At 48.2% G+C, this 26,931-nt stretch overlaps 5 protein-coding genes across 8 annotated transcripts; 1 reads left to right on the forward strand and 4 right to left on the reverse strand.

Moving 5' to 3' along the window:
* Positions 1-96: 96 nt before the first annotated feature.
* On the reverse strand, positions 97-5,838 carry clpxb (caseinolytic mitochondrial matrix peptidase chaperone subunit Xb). Of its 2 annotated transcripts, XM_003967717.3 has the most exons (15): positions 5,502-5,837; positions 4,999-5,076; positions 4,449-4,609; positions 4,255-4,369; positions 3,751-3,905; positions 3,519-3,678; positions 3,267-3,308; positions 2,676-2,852; positions 2,421-2,585; positions 2,159-2,247; positions 1,908-2,072; positions 1,535-1,834; positions 1,358-1,450; positions 1,163-1,269; positions 97-1,093 (listed from the first exon to the last, which is right to left on the reverse strand). In XM_003967717.3, the coding sequence occupies exons 2-15, from the start codon at positions 5,051-5,053 to the stop codon at positions 1,003-1,005; spliced, it is 1,875 nt and encodes a 624-aa protein (XP_003967766.1). In that variant the 5' UTR covers positions 5,054-5,076; positions 5,502-5,837; the 3' UTR covers positions 97-1,002. The 2 variants fall into 2 exon arrangements, with proteins under 2 accessions (XP_003967766.1, XP_029697597.1); XM_029841737.1 differs by lacking the exon at positions 3,267-3,308 and having other exon boundaries at positions 5,502-5,838.
* A 168-nt stretch (positions 5,839-6,006) lies between these two features.
* LOC105416962 (gliomedin-like) lies at positions 6,007-10,881 on the reverse strand. Of its 2 annotated transcripts, none has more exons than XM_029841735.1 (16): positions 10,513-10,881; positions 9,977-10,028; positions 9,747-9,800; positions 9,180-9,302; positions 8,981-9,049; positions 8,820-8,885; positions 8,671-8,727; positions 8,537-8,599; positions 8,378-8,461; positions 7,975-8,061; positions 7,692-7,745; positions 7,523-7,609; positions 7,377-7,445; positions 7,008-7,133; positions 6,775-6,925; positions 6,007-6,694 (listed from the first exon to the last, which is right to left on the reverse strand). In XM_029841735.1, the coding sequence occupies exons 1-16, from the start codon at positions 10,798-10,800 to the stop codon at positions 6,238-6,240; spliced, it is 1,887 nt and encodes a 628-aa protein (XP_029697595.1). In that variant the 5' UTR covers positions 10,801-10,881; the 3' UTR covers positions 6,007-6,237. The 2 variants fall into 2 exon arrangements, with proteins under 2 accessions (XP_029697595.1, XP_011605955.2); XM_011607653.2 differs by having other exon boundaries at positions 9,747-9,803.
* A 60-nt stretch (positions 10,882-10,941) lies between these two features.
* On the forward strand, positions 10,942-15,406 carry pfcyp19b-tstr (cytochrome P450 aromatase). Of its 2 annotated transcripts, XM_011607623.2 has the most exons (10): positions 10,942-11,939; positions 12,410-12,674; positions 13,061-13,211; positions 13,282-13,436; positions 13,570-13,746; positions 13,836-13,950; positions 14,025-14,139; positions 14,204-14,372; positions 14,454-14,695; positions 14,774-15,395. In XM_011607623.2, the coding sequence occupies exons 2-10, from the start codon at positions 12,527-12,529 to the stop codon at positions 15,014-15,016; spliced, it is 1,515 nt and encodes a 504-aa protein (XP_011605925.2). In that variant the 5' UTR covers positions 10,942-11,939; positions 12,410-12,526; the 3' UTR covers positions 15,017-15,395.
* A 35-nt stretch (positions 15,407-15,441) lies between these two features.
* ap4e1 (adaptor related protein complex 4 subunit epsilon 1) lies at positions 15,442-22,070 on the reverse strand. Its single transcript, XM_003967747.3, has 21 exons — positions 21,735-22,070; positions 21,363-21,434; positions 21,142-21,265; positions 20,971-21,044; positions 20,771-20,892; positions 20,525-20,684; positions 20,268-20,434; positions 20,118-20,191; positions 19,921-20,043; positions 19,735-19,844; positions 19,516-19,655; positions 19,278-19,390; positions 19,064-19,182; positions 18,562-18,867; positions 18,351-18,462; positions 18,136-18,274; positions 17,651-17,906; positions 17,015-17,548; positions 16,733-16,920; positions 16,507-16,658; positions 15,442-16,427 (listed from the first exon to the last, which is right to left on the reverse strand). Exons 1-21 carry the CDS (start codon positions 21,873-21,875, stop codon positions 16,267-16,269), a joined length of 3,387 nt encoding a protein of 1,128 aa, XP_003967796.2. The 5' UTR covers positions 21,876-22,070; the 3' UTR covers positions 15,442-16,266.
* A 450-nt stretch (positions 22,071-22,520) lies between these two features.
* Positions 22,521-26,921, reverse strand: gnb5a (guanine nucleotide binding protein (G protein), beta 5a). Its single transcript, XM_003967746.3, has 11 exons — positions 26,690-26,921; positions 25,371-25,507; positions 25,226-25,267; positions 24,965-25,041; positions 24,752-24,884; positions 24,425-24,568; positions 24,252-24,343; positions 24,112-24,160; positions 23,944-24,040; positions 23,660-23,826; positions 22,521-23,564 (listed from the first exon to the last, which is right to left on the reverse strand). The coding sequence occupies exons 1-11, from the start codon at positions 26,823-26,825 to the stop codon at positions 23,553-23,555; spliced, it is 1,086 nt and encodes a 361-aa protein (XP_003967795.2). The 5' UTR covers positions 26,826-26,921; the 3' UTR covers positions 22,521-23,552.
* Between the last annotated feature and the right edge of the window lie 10 nt (positions 26,922-26,931).

Raw genomic sequence — 26,931 nt, forward strand, 5'->3', positions numbered from 1 at the left:
AAACGCCGAGCAGCCTGGAAAGAGAAGTGCGTGGGATTAGAGTGGGACTATGTGGCGGTTGTGAGAAAAGCTTTTCAGCCAAGACAGCAAACTCCGTTCAGAGGGAGACGTTTTATTTCTCTTTTAATCACAATAAACTTAAGATCCACAAACTGGGAGGAGCTGAGAGCCTCTGGAACAGACCTCTGAAAAGCATAAAAGGAATTTGGGATTTAATCCCGTCTGAAAGCACAAACAGAAGTGGGAGCAGCTGGTTTCAGTGGAGCGAGGAAGCGTTTGAGGCGGCGTCTCCAATCACTGAAGGCAACGCGGGTCTTTCGAAGCCGTGACGCCGATGACAGCGAAGCGAGAACAGGATTCTAAAAACAACTGGATTAGGTCCGTCATCCTGGAAGAGTACCGACGCTCGACTGCAGTGAGGGTCGTGAACCAAAGGCTCTCTAAAGGTTGTGCAACAGGAATGGAATACTCCAAAAACAACCATTCGGGTCGTTTAAAGGTCACATTAATTCTCTTTTCCCTGTTTCAGGTGCCGGTGTGGAACGAACATCTCTTCCCACCTGCACCATGTGAATACCATCATTCCAAAGGTGGTAAAGAAGACATCGAAACGTGCTGAACGTTACATCTACGGCCCGCTCTCCGCCTGTTCCTCGGGATCCCACAAACTTCGGCAGCCCGTCAACATCGGGGAAAAAAAACAAACAAAAAAAAAAAACCCCAAATAGCTACAAATCCTTTAGTGAATAAAAACTCATTATCTTGATATAGATAGAATCTTAACAATCCCCAGATTGACATACTGTATCGAGGTCCACCCGGCGAGTGCGCCGCTAGAAACCGGTTCCGTGAGACGCCGGGTGTTCGCCGCTCCTCTCAGAGGGAGAGAAGGAGCCTCTAAGAAAAGGTCCGCTCCTACGCAAGAGGCCGTGCTAGGAACCCGGAGGTTGGTGGTGATCTAAATGTGTCACAGACTGTCTTCAGGTGAAATGAACGAGGGGCTCAGTTGTTGGCGGCGTCCGCCTGCCGGGGCCAGTTCTCCTCCTCCATGCCGGAGTCGTACTCCTCCTCCGAAGACTCCTTGGTCGCAGCTCTGCAAATCAAAAAGGGAAATTTTGGCCGAGGCTTCAAACACCGGGCGTGAACGGAGCCGAGGTCTGACCTGACGTATCTGGGCTGGGACTTCCCCTGGACCGCGTCCTTGTCCACCTCGACCGCGACGATGTCGGAGTGGGGGACCTCAAACATGGGCTCCAGGAGGAGCTTTTCCTGGGGAAACAAAGAACGGGGACGGTGGAACCCAAGAGCCTGACAACGCCGCTCAAATGTACGTGTGGCGACTCTAAACGTCAGGCACCATGATGGACCGCAGCCCTCGCGCTCCAGTTTTCCTCTCCAGCGCCATCCTGGCGATGGCCCTCAAGGCAGCTTTGTTCACGTTGAGCTCACACTGGAAACGGGAACAACACAGCCGCCTTAGTGGTCACGACAGGGGGGGGGGCGTGGCGCTGTAGCGTGGCGTCGGGGCTCTTACCTTGTCCATGCTGAACAGAGCTTGGTACTGCGGCACCACGGCGTTGCGCGGCTCCGTCAGGATCCGCACCAGCGTGTCCTCGTCCAGGCTGTGCAGGGGAACGACCACGGGCAGGCGGCCGACAAACTCCGGGATCATGCCGAACTCGATCAGGTCCCTGGCCTCCACGTGCTTCAGCAACCTGTCCTTCTCCTCGATCTCCGCCACCGCGTCCGTCTCGCCGCTGCTGTTGGCCAAGTCCGCCGCCGCGGCGGCCCGCCGCCCCTTCCCCAGGTTGGAGGGCGTTCCGAATCCCAGGTACTAAAGAGTTATGACAGACGGGATGAGCACGGAGGAGGGGGACGGCGCCGACCCGACGGGTGTGTGAACGGACCTTTTCGTTCTTCCTTCTGCTGATGATCCGGTCGAGCCCGTTGAAAGCGCCAGAGGCCACAAACAGGATGTTGGTCGTGTCCACCTGCACCGTTTCCCCTCGCAGCTTCCTGGAGTTTTTCTCGGGAACGTTGATGATCGTGCCCTCCAGCAGTTTGAGCAACCCCTGCGGGAGAGGAGAAGGTTGACCCTCAAACAACAGCTTCCTTTCTCGGGGGGGGGGGGGGGATTGGACGGCGTTGGACTACCGACCTGCTGCACGCCCTCGCCGCCGACATCCCTGAGCTGGTGAATTCCAGGAACGCTGCCAATCTTATCGACCTCATCCAGGAAAACAATTCCTGCACACAAACACGGACGTGTAATCTATGTGTGGACAGAAACACTTGTGCAACATTACTGATAACGGGGGGGGGGGGGGGGGACACAGCAGAACAGCCAGTTTCACCAGGATGTTGGTGATCAAACCCAGTTTTCTGGGTGGATCCCGGAATTCCCTTGCGCTCCGGCCCACCTTGCTGCGCTTTGTCCACAGAGTAGTTGGCGTCCTGCAGCAGTTTGGCGATGACCGACTCGATGTCCTCGCCCACGTATCCGGCCTGGGTGAGCGTGGTGCAGTCGCAGATGGCGAAGGGGACGTCCAGGCAGCGCGCCAGCGTCTGCGCCAGCAGCGTTTTCCCTGCAACGATCGGGAAGGGGGGGGGGGGGTCATCGTTAGCCGGCGGGACACCTGGAACCTTTTTATCGGCGCCCGTTCCGAGACGCTAACCTGAGCCCGTGGGGCCGAGGAGGATGATGTTGCTCTTGTCCAGTTTGATGTCGCTGTGCGCCGAGTCCAGGACCTCGCCGCCCCGCCTCTCCTGGGGGGTGTTTGGACTGGCCTGCTGCTGCATGGACGCTCCCAGCGCGTTCCCGTGAGGGCTGATCCCTGCGATCTGCAGCAGTTCTGCAACGGCGAGGAGAAGCCGGGGGGTGAAGCGCTCTGGGGGGGTCATCTTTAACCTCTCAGCACGAGGATCCGGTTGGAAGCGCGGCGCTCAGTAAGCTCGCCCTCTCGTTACACGCGCAGGTTAAAAATACACAGAACGTCCAACTCTGGCAGCGAGTACAGATGTGAAAATAGGTCAGTAGGACCCCCCCCCCCTCCCCCCTCCCCCCGGTGTTTACTGTAATGCTCTGGTTGGAGGTACGTTCAGATAATAACGGTTATCTGATGGAAAATAAGGAAACTACTGGGAGTTTTAGCTGTCCTCTTTCCCACGGCGGCCATGAACCTTCAGAACGGAGCAGAACTCTGCAGACTGAGCATAAATAATGAGAGCGAGCCGCGTTAATAAGGTCAAACGGAGCGATTACTTACTTGTGAATCTGTACTCATCCTCTCGTCTTCTCATCTCTAGCTCTACAGGGAGGATCAAAACGATCATTCATCATTGCTGCTACGACAAGATGGATTCAAACAAGGTTCGGCGCTCATCACTGAACAACCGGGTCCGTCTATAAACATGCGGCCCCGTCCTTCCTGATCTGCCCCTGCAGCTCTCAGCTGAAACATGAGCCGCATTGCGTGACGTTCAGGAATAAACGGACTCTGGGTGGCGGTAAAACTGACCACGAGGGGTTAAAGTCGGCTGCTTTTCCACTTCCACCTGCTGCCGACTCCCGGCCGGGATGTTGTTGTAGATGCGTTTGTAGTGGTTGTACACGGCCACCGCCAACACTTTCTTGGCGTAGGACTGGCCAACGACGTATTTATCCAGGTACGCGTATATCTGGGTGTGGAGAGAGATTATGGGCTGACTATTGAGATTCACGTGACATCACAGGTGGTGATGCTTCCTCACCTTCTTCGGAGGAGGGGGGGGCTTCTGGGAAAAGGCCAGTTTCACCGCCTCGGCAGCAGATTCCGCCTCTTTGCTCAGCCCCTTCTTGGAGTCCGTCTCAGACAGGACCACGAAAAAGTGATGGCACTTCTCACATTTGACGAACCGCGTGGACGCTGCAGGATTGAGATTAAGGCTCAGTGAGCAGGGACGGACGTGTCTCCATAGCAACAGGAAAGCAGACGTCAAAACCCCGACCGGCCTTTAATAAAACTCCCAGAGTTAAACTAAAACAGCACGAAAAGCATTAAAATACGAAGCAAACAAATACAAAAACACAAAATAATAATAATAATAATAAGGGCAGAATTCTCCTGTCTAAGGACACGGTGGTAATAATTTGGGGCCAAAGTTGTTCACAAGCTTGCAAACGAGTTCTAAGACAAACGCGGAGGGTTCGCGCCCCTTTGAACCGGGTTAGGGTTAGGGTTAACCGTTGCTTCAAACCTTGAACCGTTTACTTACACACAAAAGTCTCCACGTGAGTGCACGGATCCCCACATTTAGGGCAGCGGAGCTGGTTCCCCCCTTTGCCGGATCCTCCGGAGCCAGACGTTCTCTTCCCTTCACCGATGCTTTTCTGTGTGGACGCGGCTGTCAGTTAAAACACACACAAACATCCCGCAGCACAAAACAACAGGGTTCAAGACGTCTCGGACCTTCCCAGCGTCGCTTCCCCCGTCCTTCGTGGGCCCATCTTTGGAGCTGTAGCAGGCGGCCGTCTCTGAAAACGGCCTCACGCGTACCCAGGCAGGGGAAAGACCTTCACGAGAGCCCTGACGACCAAGAGCGAAGAACTGGAACCTGGAGCATGACAAACCTGCAGAAGAGCAAATTCCCAAGAACACAAGTTTGGTTTTGACAGGAACCATGCGCGGCAGAATAAACCTGAAATAAAAGAGCAGTTACCAATCGTTCCCACCCTCACATGAAGCCATTTTGTTGTGGATTTCCAACATTTTATATGGAATCTATCTATGGAATCTTACATAGCGCTTAGCTACTGCAATGCAACAGCTGTGTTTTTACAAAATAACGGTGTTGACGACGATTTGTAGTGACTTTCCATCGGGTGCTCAGGTTACATAACATGTCATAACAGCCCTCCTATCTGGGTTAGCAGGAGACCTACTTTTGAAAAGTGTCCAAACAGCACAATTTAGACGAATGATGCCCATTAATCCGGGTTAACGGCGTTCACTTTCTTACCTCTGTGGGCCGTGCTCAGGAACAGCCTGGCAGCCGAGGTGCACGGACAGGACATGTCTCGTCTTTAGCCCGAAACCTCTGAAAACGAATGGTCAACATGGGGCACAGGGAGGCCAAATTAGCAGGGGGCTAGCAGGGGGGAGGCCGGGCAGGACATTTCATAACTTCAACGTCACGTTAGCATTAGCAAAGCAGGTCGACTGCTAGTTGCGGTTGTTTGCCAGTACCGTTTCGAAATCAAACGCTCTGACGAAACTAAATGCTGGGCAAATATTTAACAACTACTGAAACGGATCAGCCAGGACAACCCATTCGTCCCGAACGTGAAAACGACGAGTCCTGGTTGTTTCCATAAAATGTTGCCCTGTGGATTAGCTTGTGTGAATAAGCAGCTAGGCTAATGCCCGCAGTCAGTCAACACGCAAGCTAATGCTAGCAGCTCAAAAATGACGTAACGCCAGAGAAAATATCGGCTAGAATGGGGCCAAAGGGCTGACACCTACACTTTACGATGAATTCAGTCTCGTCCTGGAGCCTCTTCCGAGAGAATAAAAGTGTCAAGTCACTGCGGCTTTCGCACTTATTCTACTTTGAGAGGTCGGTGCTCATACCAGAGCCACAAACCCGACTGGAGGAGGGAGGGACTCCGCGGGGTCGCTATCGTCTCAGGTCTGACACCTGAACGCACCGTAACGCATAATCTTCTGAACTTGGTCGGCTAAAGCTCGCTGGGCTTTAATGCCTAACAGAAAAGTGTACAAGGGTTAAGTAATATGGCGGCCGGTTTCACTGTTAAAGCAAGAACGACCCGTCCATATCTGTGATCCACAGGGGGCGTTACAGTGACTTCTGCTGGTGCGTTTAGGTGATGTCGGTCATTTGGGCTTTGCCTGCGGACGTTGCGTTCAAGGACCATCGTAAAGCAGATCGGGGGAATCGGGACAGTTGGAAGGCGGGTATTTACGTGTATTTCTCGTTACAGAGACAAACACAAATAAAAAAAACAACTGTCTGTTGATGGAAATAGGTTTACTACAAATCAATTGAATTGATATGAAACTGAATTTCGGCCACTGATGAAGTTACACGGTACTTTTCTCCCTATAAATCGGGATTACCTCCCTCATAATTTACAAGACAAAACATCATCATCACTGTTCACTTGTTTATGTTCAAACTGCATCAATAAGTCAAGTTTTTCGCGCCTTTTTTTGATCAAATAGGACGCAATCAAAGGATTCAAGCCAGGTTGACCTTGCAGGACTTGACACTGCTGTTGTCCCACATGTACAGAAGTGTCCTGGTGGGATAATAAGACACCATCGCCAAGACGCCGCCAGCTGGCCTCAAATCAAAATCGACACTTTCTGGCCTCTCTTCATACAAATCAAAGGCATAAGTGACTTTCCTGTCCGCGTCATCTGTGAAATACAGCACGCCACAGACCACAAAAGCATTTCCTGCTTTGGCTGTGGGGTAGTGAGTGTTGACGATGGCCTCCACGGAGAAGGATTCTGCTCCGAGCTTCGCCACCATCACGCTGTCACCAGCGCTGGCGGCGAAGATCACCCAGAGCCCGTTCTCGTCCACGGCAAACTTGAAATAGGTCTTGGAGTTGGGGAAAAGATACGCCAGGTTGTGATATCTGCTGCCGGCCATGACGAGAGCGCTGGTTCTGCCGGTGTTCAGGTCAAATCTGGAACACAGGAATCACACCGAGGAGGAGATTAAGGGCTGAACGCGAGTCCTTTTAACACAACGTGGCCAAGTTCTGACTTTATAAGTCTGTTTGTTCCTCCGTTGTGAAAGTACAGGGAGGCCCGGTAAACGACGTGGCCGCAGCCCTGGTAGAACCTGCTGACGTCCACCGTTTGGTGGCTTCGATTCTGAGGGGAAGACGCGTTGTGTTGCACCTCCAGGAGTCGACCTGTTGGAGAGGAAATAGGTTGGTGCTTCGGGATCAGGCCCAAGTCTCCACCTCACCACTGTCTTTGCCTCCATCTCAACACCTGAAAAGTGCTCGGCGATCCAAAATGTCCCATCGTCCAGCTGGGACGCGTCCAACATCCAGGCTCCAAACGTGCTTCTCATTGGGATGGCCTCCTCCGAACATCTAATAGTCTTTATTCTGCACTCTACAGGGGGGAAATATGGGGTTCAGTGCATTGAAACAGAATTTCTCACCTTGCTTTTGCTCTGAAGCAAAAATAAAGTAACGATGGGGGTTCTGCGGGGTTAAAACCCCCAAATTACGGTTGTACTTTTAAAAACATGGGTCAGAAAAAACTGCAGGCATTAAAACTCTTGTCCTAAAGACAACAGGTCTGAAAAGTTGAACCCGGAACTGCAGTTTGACCCTGTTTTCTTTCATTTATTACCATTTCTCAGGGGCGTAACCATGGTGATACTAGTGTCCCTCTTCTGAGTCTCACCCACTGAAGCTGCGGCTGCAAAAATAGAACCAGATCAACTCAGACAGCGACGGCTTTGTTGCCCCCAAATCTCATCTTTTTTTAATTTTTACTTGTGGGAAGAGTCGCCTCTGTCACATTCCCATCGTTGGGATCGTTGGGCGAGTCGTAGCTGTCGTCGTTAGGGAACGATTCCGACTCTAGGATACAGGAAGGCATTTTCACATCCCTTTGTCGTGTTTATTTCGACCCACTTGTCGCCTGCTTACAGACAGTTTTTACCGTTTTCCGCGGCTGTGTGGGGAACGCTGACGGTGTCGCTGCTCTGATGGAGGTCTGGAGAAACAAATGAGAAATCAGGCACATTTACCCTCAAAGGAAGAGGATTTTCCTTCTGCCTGCTGCTAAAGTTGTAAAGTTCTGTAAAGTTCTGTGGGTTTGTGTCGACGTGGTCCAGGTAAACTGGAGCAGATGTTATAGGGGAGGATTAAACTGGCTGAAATGGAGATTTACAGTGTTTTACAGACATGAAACTGGGTTTTCCCTTATTTCTTTATTATTTTACCAGGTTCTGCACTTCTGTCCAGGATTTTCCTGAACTCAGTGAAGTTCCACATCTCTCTGCTCAGCTCTCTGTCATTTGTTGGAGATTCTGTGAAATTAAAGTTTAAATGAGTTTATTATTGTGTTTTTTTATTATTGTCATTCATTCTATGGACCATCTCACCACCACAAATAAAATAAATAAGAATCCTTTTAAAAAAAAAAGAGAAGTCCTGGACAAAGTCTTCAGGAACTGAAAATACATTTGGGAAGTCAAATATATAAATAATTAATGAATGATGAATAAATAATGAATAAATAAGCAGCTTAGTGGTGCACGCAAAGCACAGTGTTTTAGAGTGATAAAGGCTAATGCTATGCTAATGCTAATTAGAATGTAATAATGGTTCATAAGCTGCTTTTACCAGAAACATCAAAGAGGTCTTGAGGCGTCTCAGTGTAGTTGAACTCATCTCTGACTCCATCAGCAGGATTTGATGTCGGTGTTGCTGTGAAAAACAAGAGATCTTCATGAGAAAGTGTATTGAATGAAGCTCAGAGATAGTTTTTTTTGGATCTCCTGCCTGTGACGGCGCCGGTCGGTGCCTCCAAAGCGCTGCTGGCATCCGGACGAGGAGATTCGGACTCTAAAATCAAAGAGAATTGGGTCAAAGTGTCGGTAAATGTCCCTTTGATCTCATTGCAGGTGGTTTCTCACCATTTTGCACAGTGACAGGCGTCTTTTCTCTGACAGTCTTGCTGCTTTGAATCAGGCCTGGAAATGGAGAACTCGTTAAATTTCCGTCCGTCTTACTAGGACCAAACAATTCTTCTAACCGACGTGTGTGTTCCACATGCAACTCGCACCTGCGAGCAGTTTAACCGGAGCCACTGTGATGTTTTCCACATCACTGGTGGTGCTGAGGTCTTCCCCTGGAAGATCCGATCCCAGGAAAGACAAAGTGTGTTCAGATGAGGATGTTGGACCCGTAAAGGTGGAAAAGAGGAGTAATTCTACAGCTTCTCACCTTGTTGTTCTTGGTGAGTTGTGCTGGGTCGCGTTACATCACCGACCTCACCGATCAGCGTCCACGGTTCTGTGGAAAAGGGTTTAAATGATCGAGTTATTCGGCAGGTTTTCAGACCTGGTGGTGAATTATATTAGTAAAATCATAAACAGGGAGGGATTAGTGATCAAGCGTGGGTGAAGGAGGGGGGGGGCCCTACCCACGGATGTTGCTGAGACAGGAGGGAAGTGTCCCCTGGCAGCTTCCTGTCCCTCTTTATCAGATGAACACGCAGGACCAGGGGGACCAGGGGGACCAGGGGGACCAAGGGGACCAGGGGGACCTGCAAAAGCAGCAGTTACAAGTCTCTTAATCCAGACTGACGTCTAAAAGAGTTCCAAGATAAGAAGAAAAGCTCCATTGTGAGAGAATTCCTGATCCCACATCAGTCATTCAGATCCTAAGTGGGGGGTGCTGGACTCCATCCCAGTGATCAACACACCCTGGATACCCTGTCCCTCACACGCACCACGGGGCAATTCAGTCCCGGGTCATCTTAACCTGCAGGCTTCTGGACAAAAGGACCTTCTCCGTCCATCACAGGCAATAAATCTAGAGGAAGAACTTTAATACGTTTGTTCTGAGCGGATTTTGAGCAGCAAATGGAAGAACGAGTGCTGAATTCCATTAGTGGGACGTTACAAAAGGGCAGTTGGGTTCAGACTTGCGTCTGAGGCTGTTGGTGGTGCAGCATTGTCCCGGAGGAAGATCAAAACACCCGCCTCACCTCGTCTCCCTCGCCTGCCCTCCGGCCCCGGCGCACCCTGTGGTCCTGGCACACCTACTAGAAACAGCAACAAGTAGCACAAAACATGTAGCACAAAAAGTGCCAGTCAACAGTGTCGGGGGGGGGGGGGGGGGGGGGGGGGGGGGGGGGACATGGAACATTGAACAGATCAAAGCTAAATAAAAGATCCAAGCAAAACTGAAGACGTGGGGAAAATTTAGGAAAATAACCTGTTGAGCATGTTTCCCTGGAGACGTTGCAAAGTTCAATTATGGATTTTAGCTGCAACGAAGAAAAAAGATGGAAAAAGAAGCAGAACATGAGCAGGACAATCCATCAATAACTGGTTCATTCCCCTCAGCTAAAGACCGCCTGGTCGCAACATGAAAGGCTTTTTTAACCTGATTTCTCTTTCATCAGCGGGATTTCTGGTCTAATTCCATCATCCCCTCTGAGTCATCATCGAGCTTTCTTTTGTCCCTGGATCCATTTTTCTAACAAGCAGCCTCACGTCTCGATGTTCAGTGTGTTGGTTCCTGTGTCAACATGTGGCTGATGACAATAACAAACCAGTAAATCTGGCACTAATCACTCAGACGTGTCGCAGAAGCTGCGTGCACGGAGCCCAGAGTGGCGAGCACCAAGCCGCGTCCTCAGATCACCTCCTACTCTTTCAGACCCCCCCGCCCCCTCGTCCTTGACCCTCCCGTACACTGCCAACACTATAGAAAGCTGCCCCACCCCCCAGGGGTGTGTGGTGTCTTACAGGAAGCATGGAGTAGCTCATCAGCATCAGCATGTCCTTCTCCTCTTGCCTTTCTGCTCCCTCCTGGTTCCTCCGGTTGCGGTTGAGTCTCTTCAGCCCCTCCGCCTGCAGGGTGGCGCCGCCCCGGGGGCCGCAGCTCTGCGCCAGCGCCTTGACCTGGGCCTCCAGCCGCAGCAGCTCCTCCGTCAGGTCGCTCTGCCGCACCAGCAGGTACAGCAACCCCGCCGAGCTCAGCAGCAGCGCTAACATCCCCGCCAGCTGCAGGACAGCGCTGCTCCTCTCCTGCATGTCTTCTCACGCGGGCCTCCACCGCAGGAGTGCCAGAAGAATCACCCAGGAACGTTCAGAACATGCCTGAGCACCTGCCAGCCAATGAGATGTCTGGGGGGGGGGGGGGCTGAACTGTATACAGGGCATAAACATGCGTGCGCGGCGGGGACACGTGACAGGTTGTGCAACAGTCAAACTGGAATAGGCCTCCCTTGATGTGGGGACATATCTGAAGGATGACACACGCCGTGGGCAGCACGCCGCTTCTCATCACTGGTGTTTTCCAGCTCCGCATCGCCACCACGCCGTCTGGCCCCAAAAATCCCATGGAAGCGGAATAAATGAGTGGAGAACAAGAGGTGGCGTTGTCCGGAGCCGCACAAAGAGCGTTCAGTGACTGCAGATGCGGGTGGCGTCCCTCATAGCAGGAAACCCAACTACAACTGCCACTTTATATCAGAGGATGCAAACACAATGAACATGGTGGTAAACAAGGGATGAGCTGCTCGTGGAGGCAAACACACCTAAATCACCTGTAATCTCTGTAGTCTGGGACTGTTTGGATCAAATAGAGCCAATAGCGACCTCGGATGACCCACATAATGGTAATAGGGTCGTAAGAACTAAAGATTTATTAGCCAGTAAATCAAAATTGGTAAGTTTGCGAAGCAAAAATGAAAACCATGAATAAAAACACCCATTTTCCTCATTTCAATCTTATTTTGAGACACTGCGGCTGTAGAAAAAAGGCCCCGGATCTCAGGAGCTGAAGCTCTTTTCTGAATGGGCGAATAAATCTCTGCCCTCTTTAAAACGGGTCAGGCTGACCCAAACTGATTCATTTGGTCCTGAAAAGATTCTTCCGTTGATTAACTGAGCAGAATCCAATGAAAGACCTGCAAGTTTGACATTCTTGGGGAAAAAAAAGAACTCGGACTTGTTTTTTTGGAAGCTGCTTGGGCGTGCATTGTTTTCTGGTGTAATTGTACTCGTAACCTGAATGTGGATGAGTTGCTAAGCAACCAGCTGACTGAAAGCTGCAACACAAACACTTGAACCTCAGTGATTTATTTGGGCGAATTATGCTGATCATCTAGAAAACTGGAGAAGGAAGGCTTGAACCAGCACGCTCGCCTGTCGGGACCCTGAGAAATAAAGTAAGTCATTTTTCAAAGAATAAATATAAAGGACTCTTCGGGATACAATTTTAACGTTTTAAAGATATAAAGAATTCTCTGTGCAACAACATTTTGTCTTAATTGAGGAACCAAATCAGGGCGGCAGAAAATTCTGCTGGAATTCTGTGGGAAATGGAAACATTTTCAGGATAGTTTAGCTCTTCTCTTGGTATTAGCGCTACACGTCAGGACAGTGTTGAATTCGATGTGATCGAAGTTCTAGTGTGTTGTTGTCGGAAGTCTTCACGCCGTATCGTCACCATGGTGACCCAGGTGCTCAAGATCAGAATCTAGAATCCGATGACCTGGGTCATCTAGGGTCACCGCTTTGTGGATCAGAGCGCAGCTCTGTTGCCCCGGTGACCCACCTGTTTACGAAGACGGGACGGGAGCAGCTCCTCATGAATCTGTACGTGGTTGTGTGTGGTCCGGATGTGGTGCTGGATTAGAGCTGAGCGGCGAAGGGGTCGCACCTGTCGGAGAGCTCGTCCGTTCCAGCCGGCGGGTTTCTGCGTTTGTGGAGGACGCCGGTCAAACTGGGCCAGTTCGTCAGGGATGTGAAGACAATGAAGCCAAAGGAGACGTTGAACATCACGGCATCGGGACCCTTCACCCCGCTGCCGCTGCCGCTGATGATGATGATGATGATGCTGCTGCTGATGATGATGATGCTCTTCCTCACCTGGAACAGACCTCAGCGTCAGCACGTACCAGGTTCGAAACAGCGTGGTCGCGGTAAAAGGTTTCTATTTATACAGAGCACGCACATGATACACATGATACACAATGATACACGTATGTGTGGGTTGGTTTCTTAAACAGCCTGCATCACACTTGATTAACTTGATTGATTCTGACATGAATTCACAGCAAAGACGTCATAAAACACGTTGTGCCTCACAAAAGCTGGAGCACTTTTATTTTTTTCCACACCAAAATCAGCTTCGAAGGTCTCGGTTTCAAAAGGGAAAATCACATAATTGACTCTGATGTGATTCATGAGAAAATTGTTCAAAGTCTTTTTATTTTCGACTCATGACTATCTAATAGTGATTAGATCGATATTTATTACCCATAATCAGAATTCTGACCCTCCCCAGGGCCCCTCTTCCTGGCGGGACTCGGACCGCTCCTGTCCTACTGCAGGTTCATGTGGACCGGCATCGGAACCGCGTGCAACTTCTACAACAACAAGTACGGCAGCCTGGTCCGAGTGTGGATCAACGGTGAGGAGACCCTCATCCTGAGCAGGTGGGGCCCTAAAATCGAACCTCTTCCCCATCCTTAACGAGGCGTAACTCCATCACACCTGGCGGTGCAGGTCCTCCGCGGTCTACCACGTCCTGAGGAGCGCCCACTACACGGCCCGGTTCGGCAGCAGAGCCGGGCTGGAGTGTATCGGGATGGAGGGACAAGGAGTCATCTTCAACAGTGACGTGGAGCTCTGGAGAAGAGCCAGGGTTTATTTCTCTAAAGGTGAGAGGGGCTGTTGATTCCCCCGTGTTCCAGTTGACGCGGAACTGCAATTTTATTCCTGTTTTCTTGAATATTTTTTATTTTTTTTATTTTAATCATTACATCGAGTAAAGAACAAACCCAACCGTTGCAGCTCTGACGGGTCCCGGCCTCCAGAGGACGGTGGGGGTTTGTGTGACGTCCACGGCCAAACACCTGGACTGTCTGGTGGACATGACGGACGCCTCTGGACACGTGGACGCTCTCAACCTGCTGAGGGCCATCGTGGTGGACATTTCCAACAGGCTCTTCCTCAGGGTGCCGCTCAACGGTCGGCTGCACACACACGGTCAACAAAACACCCATAAATGACACATCGGTCCATCATCACTCTGCTTTTTTTAAAATTTTACACCTCAGAAAAGGATCTCCTGACAAAAATACACAACTACTTCGAGACCTGGCAGGCGGTTCTGATAAAGCCCGACATTTTCTTCAAGATCGGATGGCTGTTCGACAAGCACAGGAGAGCAGCGTAAGCTCTTCACTCCTCCAGCTCTAACTCCACATGTTCATCAGCCTAATTCCCCCGTTTTCCTCCGCCGACAGCCAAGAGCTGCAGGATACGATGGCGGCGCTCCTGAAGGTCAAGAGGAAGCTCGTGCACGAGGCCGAAAAGCTGGACGATGTTCTTGACTTTGCAACAGAGCTCATCCTCGCTCAGGTGGGCCTCTTCTTGATGTGAGCGCAGAACGTTGCTCAGGGACTCACCTCCTCGCTCTTGACAGGAAGCGGGAGAGTTTTCCGCGGACAACGTCCGGCAGTGCGTGCTGGAGATGGTGATCGCGGCTCCCGACACGCTTTCCATCAGCCTCTTCTTCATGCTGATGCTGCTGAAACAACACCCAGATGTGGAGCTGAGGATAGTGGAGGAGCTGAGCACGGTCTCCAGGACAGGTGTCCAGGGCACGCTCACCCCGCAGCAGGTAGGAGTCCGACTATTCCCGCCACTTATAAATACGGAACTTTGATTTGCAGGCAAGGAAGGCGAGGAGAACATCGACTATCAACGCTTGAAGGTGATGGAGAGCTTCATCAATGAGTCTATGAGGTTTCACCCCGTGGTGGACTTCACCATGCGAAAAGCTCTGGAGGACGACACCATCGAGGGCATTAGGATCAGGAAAGGGACCAACATCATTCTCAACATCGGCCTCATGCACAAGACGGAATTCTTCCCCAAGCCCAGAGAGTTCAGCCTGACCAACTTCGAGCAAACAGTGAGTTGTTCAGCAGCTAACGTGGCTCCAGAGACCCGGGCCGGCGCTGGATGGTTGACCTCCTCCTCTGCCCCACAGGTGCCCAGTCGCTTCTTCCAGCCCTTTGGCTGCGGGCCTCGCTCCTGCGTGGGTAAACACATCGCCATGGTGATGATGAAAGCCATCTTGGCCACCCTGTTGTCTCGCTACACCGTGTGCCCCCGCCACGGCTGCACTCTCACCAGCATCCGACAGACCAACAACCTGTCTCAGCAGCCCGTGGAGGATGAGCACAGTCTGGCCATGAGGTTCATCCCCAGAACCATTCAGTCGCCATCGTAGCCGGCTGGGTCTCAGCCCCCTGACCATCCACCAAACACCCAAATACCGTATATCAAGGATTAGCCTTAAAACCCGTAAACTAGATGTGCTAAAAACTCATCTCTCTATGATTTAGGTTTAAATGTTTAAGACTAAAAATGTTTGTTCTGTGATGTGATGCTTGTTGTACTGCACACTTGGCAATGATTTAAATACAGTTTTTAAGGGTTGTCAATGTTGATATAATCAAAGTTAACGTCATCTCAACTAACTGTAGCTTGGTCTCATTTTAGCAGAGAATGGAGGTAAAACCGGTCTTTTGTTTTCTTAAGCTAAACTATGGAAAGTCTGTTTCATGTTTGTCTGCTGCAACGTTCCACACGAGCGTAAATAAACATCCACACTGAAAAATCCTTTTCCTCAATGAACTCTGAGAAGTCACAAGGTGAGTTTCCATTTCTTGAATTTATTCACGCGTTCACAGAATGTGGCGACGGGCACTGTGAGAATACACGCTAGTTCTCTGTACCACAGGCACGACAGCAACGCGCCACCTTGGCATCAGAACATAAGGCGCTGGGTTAAAGTTCAGATTCAAACCCTTTTTTCCATCTGTAATGAAAAAAATCACGCAGCTCTAATGAACTAAAAAAGGTGACGCATCATGATCAAGCATTAGTTGGATAAAAATATGTTCTGTAAGAATATAAATCAAATAAATACTACTTTAATAAAAAAATAGAACAGACCACAAACACCTCCCCTGAAAACACACGTGCATAGAACTTCATCGCTACGTTTGAGAGGAAGAAAATATCACCAGCGTCCTAATTCTGGATACATTAAACCTTCATTTTACAATGATTTGACTTTTCATGCTAAAAATATAGCTGAGGCTCCTAGAAAATCAAGATTCACCTCTGGAACTGGAAAAAAGTGGCTAAAAAAACAGTCCGATGAGAGAGTCTGCAGTGGATGAATGAACTCTGTACATGAACGCTGACAAATACTGACGTAACGTTTATGTCGTAAAAGACATGAATTCATAAAGGACGAAGCCGATAATCTCAGTGTTCAGCTCATTTGTTCGAGTCTTCAAGTCATTATTTAGAACCTCGTCATCGCTTTAAGACAAAAGTGTTTTCATGAAACATCACAGATAAGCTGAAAAAATAAACCTGATGTCTCAAACCTGCCACACGGTCAGATTATTTCAAGCATTCTGCTGTTTTCCAGATCAAACCAGATGGTTCGTAGTGTTCGTAGATGGTTCAGTGTTCGTTTAAAACTCTCTGACAGTGATAGATCAGGGAGTCGGGCAGCTCGGGCACCGGAGAGCGCAGCCACACCGCCAGAGCTCCTGCGTGCAGGCGACAGTGCAGGAGACACGGCTGATTGTGGAGCAGCTGGCAGGCTACAATCCCCTCCACACCTGGAACAAGGGAGAAAATACTTAGTGTCAAACTTATCAAGGCCTGGGAACGCCCATTTTGATCGGGACGCTCAGCTACCTATGATTTCTACCACGTGGAGCTGAAGTTTGTTCGTCAGCACGTTCAGAGTGTCCACCAGGCCGTCGCCTATCAGCTTCAGGTTCTGCCTGGTGTCGTGTGAGAAGTCCAGCCACATTTTGCCGTACTCCTCGGTGGACATGGCCAGAGGTCTGAAGAAAACAGGCGGAGGTCAGAAAAACTCATCTCACCACCGCCGCGAGGAAAACGGAAGACACGGTTTCACCTGATGAAGCTGCTGAGAGGAAGTTTGTACGAGAACTGCAGTGACAGAGGTGTCCCGGCAGGCAGAGAGTAAGAAACGACCCCGCGCACTTCCACGTGGACTGAGGGCCTCTTCACGATCAGCGAAGACTGACACACCGCTACGGCGTGACTCCTCACCTCCTGCATCACGCCCCCACACCAGGACACCTGAAACCATCATGAATCATGGAAAAAAACACCGCTGGGATCAATGATGAGTACAGGGCGTCATCTCAGAGGACCTATTCAATCATTACCGCACCTCCAGTTCATCCGAGTGGAGTTCAAGGCGCATATGTTGAATGTCCGAGGAAGAGCAGTTACAGAAGAACAGAAGCAGAACTAAGGCGTCCTCTTTCTGCACGTGACAGGCTGAGAGATCCAGGCTTTGGTTGGAGCTCAGGGGGGCGATATCAGAGCGGGAGAGGCCCCTGAGCTCTGCAGGAACATGAGAACCGAGACAAAAGTCTTTGGGCGTTTGCTGCCGCTCACGACGAGCGAGTTCAGTCCCTTCGTTAGCGAGGTTATCTACAGCGGGAGCGGGCTTTTCTGCCTCCACATTATTGCCAGCGAACTCCACATCACAGATGCCGTTTGTAGTGCCGAGGCTCAGAGAGAGCTGGGAAGCCTGCGATGGGGAGGAAACAGCCGACTCGGGGTCCAGAAGGTTCTCACACAGGAAGTTGTCCACCGAGCAGGAAGAAGCGAACGTAGACCTTGACGTTCCCTCCTGGGACGGGTCTGAGACTTTGGCTTTTCTTCTGAAACGGTGGGGGGTCTCCTCAGTCTTTCCCATCTGTCGAAGAAAAAGGAACCAAGAGTGATGCATAAAACCATGTCCAGGAAGCTGAAGAGCTTTCACATCATTGTTGCTCCCAAAATAGATTTGAAATCTGACCAGAGACACGGAGCTGGGGGAAGCCAGGCCGACAAACAGCGAGGAGGCTAGTTGCTGTTTCCCTGGCTCCAGATCGGGGGTGGGTTCAGAGGTGGGGGTCTGACTGGGGGAGTCTGCTGCCTCTGCCTCCAGGCTGGGGGAGAGCTGAAGGGAAGGAACCTCAACCTGGCCCACCTCCTCCACAGGTTCTCTCTTTACCAGGTAGCCATCCTTCCCCCACACCCTCCTCACACCATCCAAGTTCAGAGATGTAGAACTGTAAAAAAAATAAAAATTCTATAGAAATTCTTTAACATCCATTACATTTGTTAAACATTACTGGGATTAAAATTAAATAAATCCAGAACAGCAGATGTGACTTCAACAATGATAATGGAAAAAAGACAGAAAAGTGACAATATAAACTAACCCTACAGGTAAACGCAGGCTCACTATCTGGCAGGAAGTCAGAACCAGCACAATGTATGAAGTTAGCGTTCACATACCCTCCTTTGTGTGAGCGGTCTACGCTGTTGCCTGAGAGACCAGAGCTGATGGACAACAGCGTGGGCGACTGTCTGTCAGTGATGCTGCAGGAGGACATGCTGATGGGCAGAGACAGGCCGTACGGCTCCAGACTCAACGCTGAGGCAGAAACACCAGTGAAGAACAGGCCAAAACAAATCTGCCACCCGACTGACATTGCTTTCTTGACTCGTACCTTTGCCCTCAGCCAGTTCCTCCTGCCGCTGATGGGGGGGCTTGTACGGAGCAGCACCGGCAGCCAACGCTTCCGAGACAAATGCATCCAGGAACGACAGCGATGAATCCACCTGGAAACCCACATCAGCTGCAAAGTTCTGGTTCAATTCTCAATATACGTCGCTCAGAACGTAATACTGAAATCCCGCGGGTCTGCATGCTTTTGTTACCTCCAAGGGTTCCCTGGAGGCATCCCGAGGCAGCACCCGGGCCTGTAGTTCAGAGTCCTGGCTGAGGTACTGCAGTTCCTGAGCTCTCTGCCTCAGCACAGTGTCCAAGGAGCTGCTGTACGTTTCACAAACCTTCCGGGTCACAGAGACGTCCGTGCTGCCGCCCTCACACTGCTTAGCCATTGCCAACAGGACCCAGGTCTTGGTTTCACTGCTGGTGCTCTTCAAGTCCAGCAGATTGGCCATCAGCTTCAGGACTGTGCCTGGTTCCAAGTCCTCTTTCAGCCAGGAGTATTCACCCAGGACCTGCAGAGGAGGGAAAGCCAATGAATGAGCATTGGGTCCATTTGGAGTTAAAAAAATATGTTTTATCTGAAACCGATTCATTAGAATTGAATCTGTCAAGTTGGACATTTGCTCAAAAAGACATCAAACATCAAAAAGTAAAACATGGACAATATCTGTTATTTCATGAGTGCCCCAGAACAACTATGAGACTCACCCAGCTAATGACCTGGAGGAAGCGCTGTGGCAGTTTTTCAGGCTCTCCTTGTAGCAGAGAAATGTAAGAATCAACTGCGAACAGCTTCATCTTCCTGTCCTCCTCAACACTTTCAAATCCTGGCCCAAAACCAAGAAATCAGCGTTAGAGCAGAGTCAGAGTGCTAATCTGAAATCTGCAAATCAAACAGTGTATAAATGTGGCACGAGCTCACCCTCAGAGAGGAGTTTCACGAAGCTGTTTGGGAGATCGGGGTGCATCATGTCTCCACCCAAAGAAAACACCGTGTTCATGGTCTCAATGAACCATTCATTATCAGGGGCATATGTACAAACACTATAGGAAACCACACGATACTATATTTATATATTTAAAGCCAACACAGGAAAACCTCACATGTGACATTAAAAAAAACAGACTTTAGCATTTTCACACTGGTGTTGAAAGGATATTTTTCTGCCAATTCTGACACCTTCCCCACTAAGTCAGTGGTGGCGTAGTCGTCTTTACTGGTGCGTAGGAACTCCAGCATCTTCTCAACAATGACTGTGACATTCTGGGAGTTTGTGATTCGAAAGAGCAGCTCCAGTGTCTACGAGAATGAGGAAAAAAATCCCCGTTATGAGTAAAAACAAATATCACAACCCAGCCATGACGCGCATCTCCCTCACCTCACGCTTGATGATGAGGTCAGTGTGGTCGAGACATTCTATGATGGTCATCTGATGCTGTAGGGCCAGTTTAGGATCCTGCTGAACCACGTAGGTGAGAGCCTTCAAGCCTTTGTTACACAGAACACACTGACTTACTACACTGAACCTTGGAGAGAGCTCCTAAATCAAAGAATTGCTTCTTACCAAGATATTTGAGGTTTATCTTTGGTGACAAAATAAAGTTGCCGATGCACTTTGCAGCTTTTTCCAGAAGCTCCGACTTGGGGTAAACTGTGTAAATGCATTTTACACACTCGTATAATATTGCTGAGGGGGGAAAAAAAGAGTAAAACGAGCAGCTGATACAGAAATTACGTCACATCAAATAACCAGACACGTACCATAGGTGATGTTATGATTCATCTCTGCCCTTTGCAAAGACTCGTCAAGGACCTCATACATTATTTCACTTGTACTGTGAAAAAAAAGATGGGCAGAGCTACAGAAGAGTTTTACTATTCAGTCCTTCAGCTGGTAAGATGAGTAATTACCTCTGGTCATTTTTCCCAAGTAGAGCGAGTATTCTAAGGAGCTGAATTTGCAGCCACGGTGCAGGGACACTGTGATAGTTAAAATCAATTGGTAACTTTCCTCCCACCACTTGTTTCAGTATAGTGACAATACTTGAGGTCAGGTCTTTGTAACTTTCTGGATTCTCCTGTAACAAAGACCAAACAAACAAGGTGATTGTACTGCACCAATGTTCATCAAACACGTGTTGAGTTAAGAGCCAAGAAAAGCTAAGAACCTGGATCATTTGAAGGTAGATGTGGAGTGATGCCGTCATCACACCGGGGTCCTTGTCACACAGAGCTTTGCGAAACTTGTTGGGGATGTGCTGAACTTGAGTTGGAGCGATTAGATAGAATTTATACAGTGCCAATACTGCTTTTCTTCGAATAATTTCTCTGCAAACACACAGGAAAAAGCATGTAAATAATAAGATTCAAGGTAATTTATCTTGCTCATGTTACAAATTAAAAACATCCCTTACTTTGGGTTATTAAGTTTCTCCTCGACCAGAGGAAGGATGGCAGGAATCATATCTTTGGGGAAAATCTGACTCACAACAGTGAGAGCCATGCACACTTCAATAAGGTTGGTGCTCTGAAGATCCTAAAAAATACCAGCTACATTAACTATTCATCCTCAGGACACAAATAACAAGTTTTGTCAGAGAAAAAAAGAATCCACCTTTAATACTGTGTTCACAAGGAGAAGCAGCAGCTCGTGACTTTCATTCAGAAACAAAGACACAGCAAGATAACCTGCAAAGAACACCCAATTACTTCCCTCCAAACCTCGACAAGATTCGGAGCAAAAGTGTCTTTATGCTCATCTTAAACAATATTCAAAACAACATACCCACTCTTTTTTCCAAAGCAGTGCCCTGTTGAGCCAGTTTGATAGCGTGAATATAGGCAAATGAGGCGTCGTAGCCCAGCATTTCACAGTAGATTGCTCTAACCATGAGCTCCTTCATCTGCCTCTGCAGGAAGATATGAAACACCTCAAGATTTTAAGGCAACAGACACATTTATGTGGCTTGTTGGGCAGGAAAAATGGGAAACTCTGTATAATAATACCATTGAGTTGTGCGGGGAAGACACTTGTTCTTTGATGGATGTAAGCTCGGCCTCTATAAGCTTTTGCTCCTCCTGAAGTGAGAGAAATTTAAAGATATCTTGGAAAGACAGGATTTCCAGGGGGTGCAAAGGTTTTACTCTTCCCAATGGGGACTGTTAAATACCGAACATGATGGAATGCTTTGCAACTTTTCAGTGAAACTGCTAAATTCCACAACAGCATTTTTCAAAACACAAAATATTAAATATTACAAACAATTTTTTTGTTTTTTGTTTTGTAAAAATATTCCTTTTACTTAACATGTTGCGTTTAGGAAGCTCCGAGCCCAACTCGCTTTTTCACCTCGGTTCCGGTTCTAAAGACAGACTCACATGTTTTGAAGTTAACTCGGTGATTCCTCTAATAAGGCTTCCAAGTTTCGAGGACGATGACAGTTTAGCCGAACCGGGCTGAGAGTCCAAAGACAGCAGGCTCGGCAGAGCTGTCAGGGTCTTCTCCACCACATCGCTCATGTTGCAGCCAGAAAACAAGGCTTATCAGTGGGCTGTTGTCCTTTACAACACACTCAGGGGATCATCTGTCCATCCCAGCGACAGTTTATTACACACTTTTAAAGAATGTTTCGTCAGGGAACGCTGTGAAAGACCAGAAGACGTGAAACACTAGCTTGTTAGTCGGCCATTGTTTTGATTCAGCGGCGAGCCCAAGCTCATAGATGATGTCACTTCCGCTTCCTTTTGACGAAACTTTATTATAAATTAAAAAACTGACAGTGGCATAGCAGAACGAGAATAAGAGTAAATTATGAATAAAACTGTTCTATAATAAATGAATGGATTTAGATATGTAGGTTGCACACTGACTTAACACTTATTAATCATTTGTAGGTTAAAGTATGGGTGGAACGTTCACCCTTTGAACTTGACTAAGGTTTCCATTGTTGCGTTATAAAATCAGCACACACAAATCCACTTGAGCTACCTTCTTTGTGTGTGTGTGTGTGTGTGTGTGTGTGTGTGTGTGTGTGTGTGTGTGTGTGTGTGTGTGGCACCAAGTGAGGGACTAATAGGCAGCAAAGCTTAAGCAAAGAAGAACAATGTGGGAGACTGTGTTCATGTATTACTGCATAGACAATAAAAAGGAGCAAAAGCTAATGGTGATATTCCAAACTCAATTTATTTTGTAGTTTTGATAAACAGTTGCTCATTTAACTGTACAGAGCTACAAAAAAAAGACAATAAATATGAAAGTACAGCCATCGGACAAGTGAAGGAAAAGGTATACATTCTAAGATTTAACAATGGTTCTATAAATTAGTTATAATATATCTAGTGGGGGGAGCACAGGTTCACAGTGTCTGGATGTGCACATAGAGCAGGAGAAGGCCTCCACAGCTGGAGGCAAACGGTGTTTTTGTTCTTTTGAAATCAGTGTGGATGGAAACTCAGTGATGCAAATTTTCAATATATTCTATAAATGTGCTTTTATTGTAGAATAGGATTGGCAGGAAGTGTAAATGACAGGAGCAAGAATTTATTGTGCAAAGAGGGGAATTAGAAACACAAATGTCCCCTCAGACGTGGACTTTCAGTTTGAACAAGGTTTGCTCTGTTTATGCTGACACCTTCATGTGCGGGGAATCTTTTTTATTTTTCTAAAGACAAATAATCACTTTTCACAGGTCAACAAATGAATCTGCATTAACTCAAACATCCCAGCACCCCTCCCTTAGAGAGAGCCAGAGGTCACATCTCAACAACACTTGCTAATTCTCATATTTCTAACCAGTTGCAATGCCTTCGTATTTATCTGTGCAAAATAAATAAATGAACTAAATAAGATCATCTTTTGATATGGCCACATACGATACATCAAGTCATTTCTACCCTATACTGGTGCTAGTCACTATCGTATTTTTCTGAAATATACATTTTACATCTTAAGTTGTGAAGATAAGTACTGTGTTTCTCTTCCAGTTATTTTGCCATATACGATGAGATTTTCCTAAATTAAGCTTGGATATATGTAAATGAACCCTGGCCACGGGACAGGAGAATACAGTCTTATAGATATTGTCATATGGATATGTACAACCAAGCTTAGTGTCTATCGCTGTGATTGTACTCTAGCAACAACAGTGTGTACTCTGCGTGTCCTACAACCATAAAATCCTACATGCAGCTTCATCCCTAAGCCCAGATCTAGGAAAAAAAAACACAACAAACAGCAGAAATTACATTATTCTATCACAACAATTCAAATGAACTTGTTAGATAAAAATGGTGACGCCTCTTACCCGAAGGGTGTGGTCCCATGAACCCGTACAGAAGGCCGTCCCATCAGGCGAAACGCGCAACGTGCTGACGCGGTTCTCGTGTCCAAACAGAATAGAGACCCGCGTTCCTTTTAGAACATCCCAAACGTTTATGGTGTAGTCATTGTAGCCGCCGAACAGTAGCCGCCCTGAGAGATTGAAAGAAATTAGCCCCTTTTGGCTCACTGACTCTATAATTAAATGGTTAACACCAGTAACGGGTTGCCTTTTTTTTTATACAGAGAATAACAGGAAACATTTCTTACCACTGAGAGAGAAATCAACACTGGAAACCCCGAATATGATGCTCTCTTTGGAGTAAATTGCCACCTCTCTGTCTGCCCTCAGGTCGTACAGGCGGCACTGTAACAAGCAGAATCTTCAGCTTGGGTTCTGGTGCACTATGACTTAAACCTGCAGTTCTGGTAACTTACAGTAGCGTCGTCTGAGCCAGAGGCAAATGCATCTCCGCTGGGATAGTAACTGTTCAAACAAAGAGAAAAATGTCTTCCTTTATGGGGATTAAACACCTCGACGCCCGTGCATATGTAATTTAGCATTCGCTGGTACTCACCGCACGCTATTTATGTCTGATTCGTGCGTTTCGAAGGACTGAATGCACTGTCCTGAACGCATGTCCCACACGTTGGCCTTCTTATCGCAGCCCTGCAACAGGAGAAAAAAACAACAGTTTAAATGCGGCTGCAGCGGGAGCTGGAAAGAGGAAGGAGGGGGACGCTTTCTCACCCCTGACACAAAGGTGTTTCCAGTTTCGGATGGAGCCAGATCCAGACAGAGCACGTCGGCCGCGTGCCCGTGGAAGCTCTGCAGCAGCTGCCCACTCTCCACGTCCCACAGTGCACAGGTCCCGTCCCCGCTGGACGTCAGGATCTTCGAAGCAAGCGCAGCGAGGAGGAAGAATAAAGCCGTTTTTATAAAGGGACGCTCCTTCCTGATCACATGATCAGTACATCAAAGCAGAACCACGCTGGCTGCTGTTGGTGTTCAGTAGGAGGATGTTTCCTGAGACGGGCAGGGCAGGGGAACTATTCAATAAAAGGGGAGGGTTGTTACCTGCATGTCTGAGTTGGTGAAGCTACAAGCAGACAGGTAGTTTGTGTGCATGGCCACGGACTTCTTCTTGGCAGCCAGGTTCTCGTTCTTATCCAGCGACAGAGGATACACGGAGCATTTATTATCCAGGCCCCTGAGAGAAAGACAGGAAGAAAGGTAAGAAAGACAGTTTATAAAGAACATTAAGGTGTACAAACAGCATAAAACACTCACCCACAAGCTACAGCACAGCCAGATGGAGCGTAGGCACAGGCCATCACCCAGGTACACGGCATTGTTACAGCGTGTTCCTATGAACATCAAAGGAAAACGATGAATAAGCCCCTGAAATCTTTGTCTTTATGCAGTGTTAATTAAAAAAGCACGGTCAGACATTAGCATTTTACATTATTTTCAACCCCAGTAGCAGTTTCATCCCCATGTAGCCAAAATAAATGAATACATTTTCTCAATAATAAGATCTCTACAACTCACCTTGTTGGTGGTGAAAGCATCCCAAACTATCACTTTTCCATCCTGCACCCAGTGATCAGACATGAACGGACACACACACCAGTCAGAAATGTCTTTTTCGGTCAAGTTCAAATCAAAACATTGAAGTAATCAAAGTGTGTATGACCTGAGAGGAGCTGACGATCCTCCTCTTGTCCTTGCACCAGTCCATACACAGCACCTTGTTGCCGTGTCCCTTCAGAGTCCTCCGTGTCTTCATGACAAACTGGCCCAGGCCTTCCACCTTCTCGGCCACTTGATGCACTGGACACAGAAAAAATTGAACATCACCTGATCAGTCTGCCAAGTCCTCCCATTGACACACCGAGCAAATGAACTATATTCTATCATATCATATGAATATTTATCTTATGAGCTTTGAAAAGGCGCTAAGGATAATCTGCAACATATGTGGGGGTGTGGCGCCCCCTGTGGTACAAATGTGACACAACAGGGGAGGTTGACATCTGTACAAATAAATGGGAAATTGTGGTATAAAAACATGAATTTAGCATCTTAAACCATATAAAGCAGAAGTTAATTAGGCAATTTAGATTTTAATTATACGGGAATTTCAGTACTCGTGAAGACACATCGATTGAGTGGCTATGTTAAATTTCATTAATTCAAGATTCCGTTTTAAAAGCAACCTTTTAACATTAAATCATGGGAACTGTTCCGCCTCCTGGTAACATCAATATAAACAAACAATTCAGTTGTGGGATCTTGTTTACCTTTTAAGAGTCACATTTCTGCTGGAGTTTTACAATTTAGGATTTAAGTATTTTGTATTGAAATGGACGCGGTCTTCAAAGATCGATATTTACTTATTTACTGTTTATGTTATTTCCCTGGATGACTGCATCCATGAGTGTTTTCTGATTTATTGTAGATACAGTTAGATATATAACAGGTACCGAAACTTGAATTTTCTTTTTTTATACTATTAAAGTGATCATTATTCTGAAAGAATCACAAAGCTTGTCCTTAAAGGGCCCCTGTAGGGAAAAAAACAACAGCAGAATAAGGATAAAGCCCCAGGGAGGGGGCGCGCATCAGTATTTATAGAACTATCTGCCCATTAGGGAGACAAAAACACTTCACGGAGGTTAATGACCGCTACAAAATGTCTGAAAAAAGACCGTGCGTGCACGTCTTTAACGCCAGGGTGCTGTAAAGGAGCGGGATCTATCGCAGATATGACTTCAGTGCGTGATTTCTATCCCTATTTAGTCAGATGTGAGGCTAAAGTTAGCAGCAGATCAGCCCTGACACGCACACGCACGCGCTTATTGCCGAGACGCCATTTAAAGCGGAAAAACTGTCCCAGTCTCCTCCAGTTGAGAGGCACCAATCTACGGGTGTGCACGGAGGCTCTGGGCCGCCCGAGCGCGCTCGCTGTCCGTGCGCAGGGCTGCAGGAGGCCTCTCCATTTTCAGCACTCACGCTCGACATCGTGCAGCTTCGCCCTCTCCTCCTCCAGCTTGGACTTCAGCGCCTCCGACTCCGTCTTCAGGTGGGCCAGAGTCTCGTTCAGCTGTACCTCCGGTGTCGCCATTTCAGGGAGTTGAGGGGATTTCATATATTTCCTTTATGCGGGCGGCGATCGGCGGCGAAAAGGGCTTAAAGCGGAGCTAACAGCTGATGCCGCTGTCATGACGTCACGGGGAGAAGATGCTCCTCCAGTT

The sequence above is a fragment of the Takifugu rubripes genome, chromosome 9 (assembly GCF_901000725.2).
Source record: "Takifugu rubripes chromosome 9, fTakRub1.2, whole genome shotgun sequence".
Taxonomy (NCBI): domain Eukaryota; kingdom Metazoa; phylum Chordata; class Actinopteri; order Tetraodontiformes; family Tetraodontidae; genus Takifugu; species Takifugu rubripes.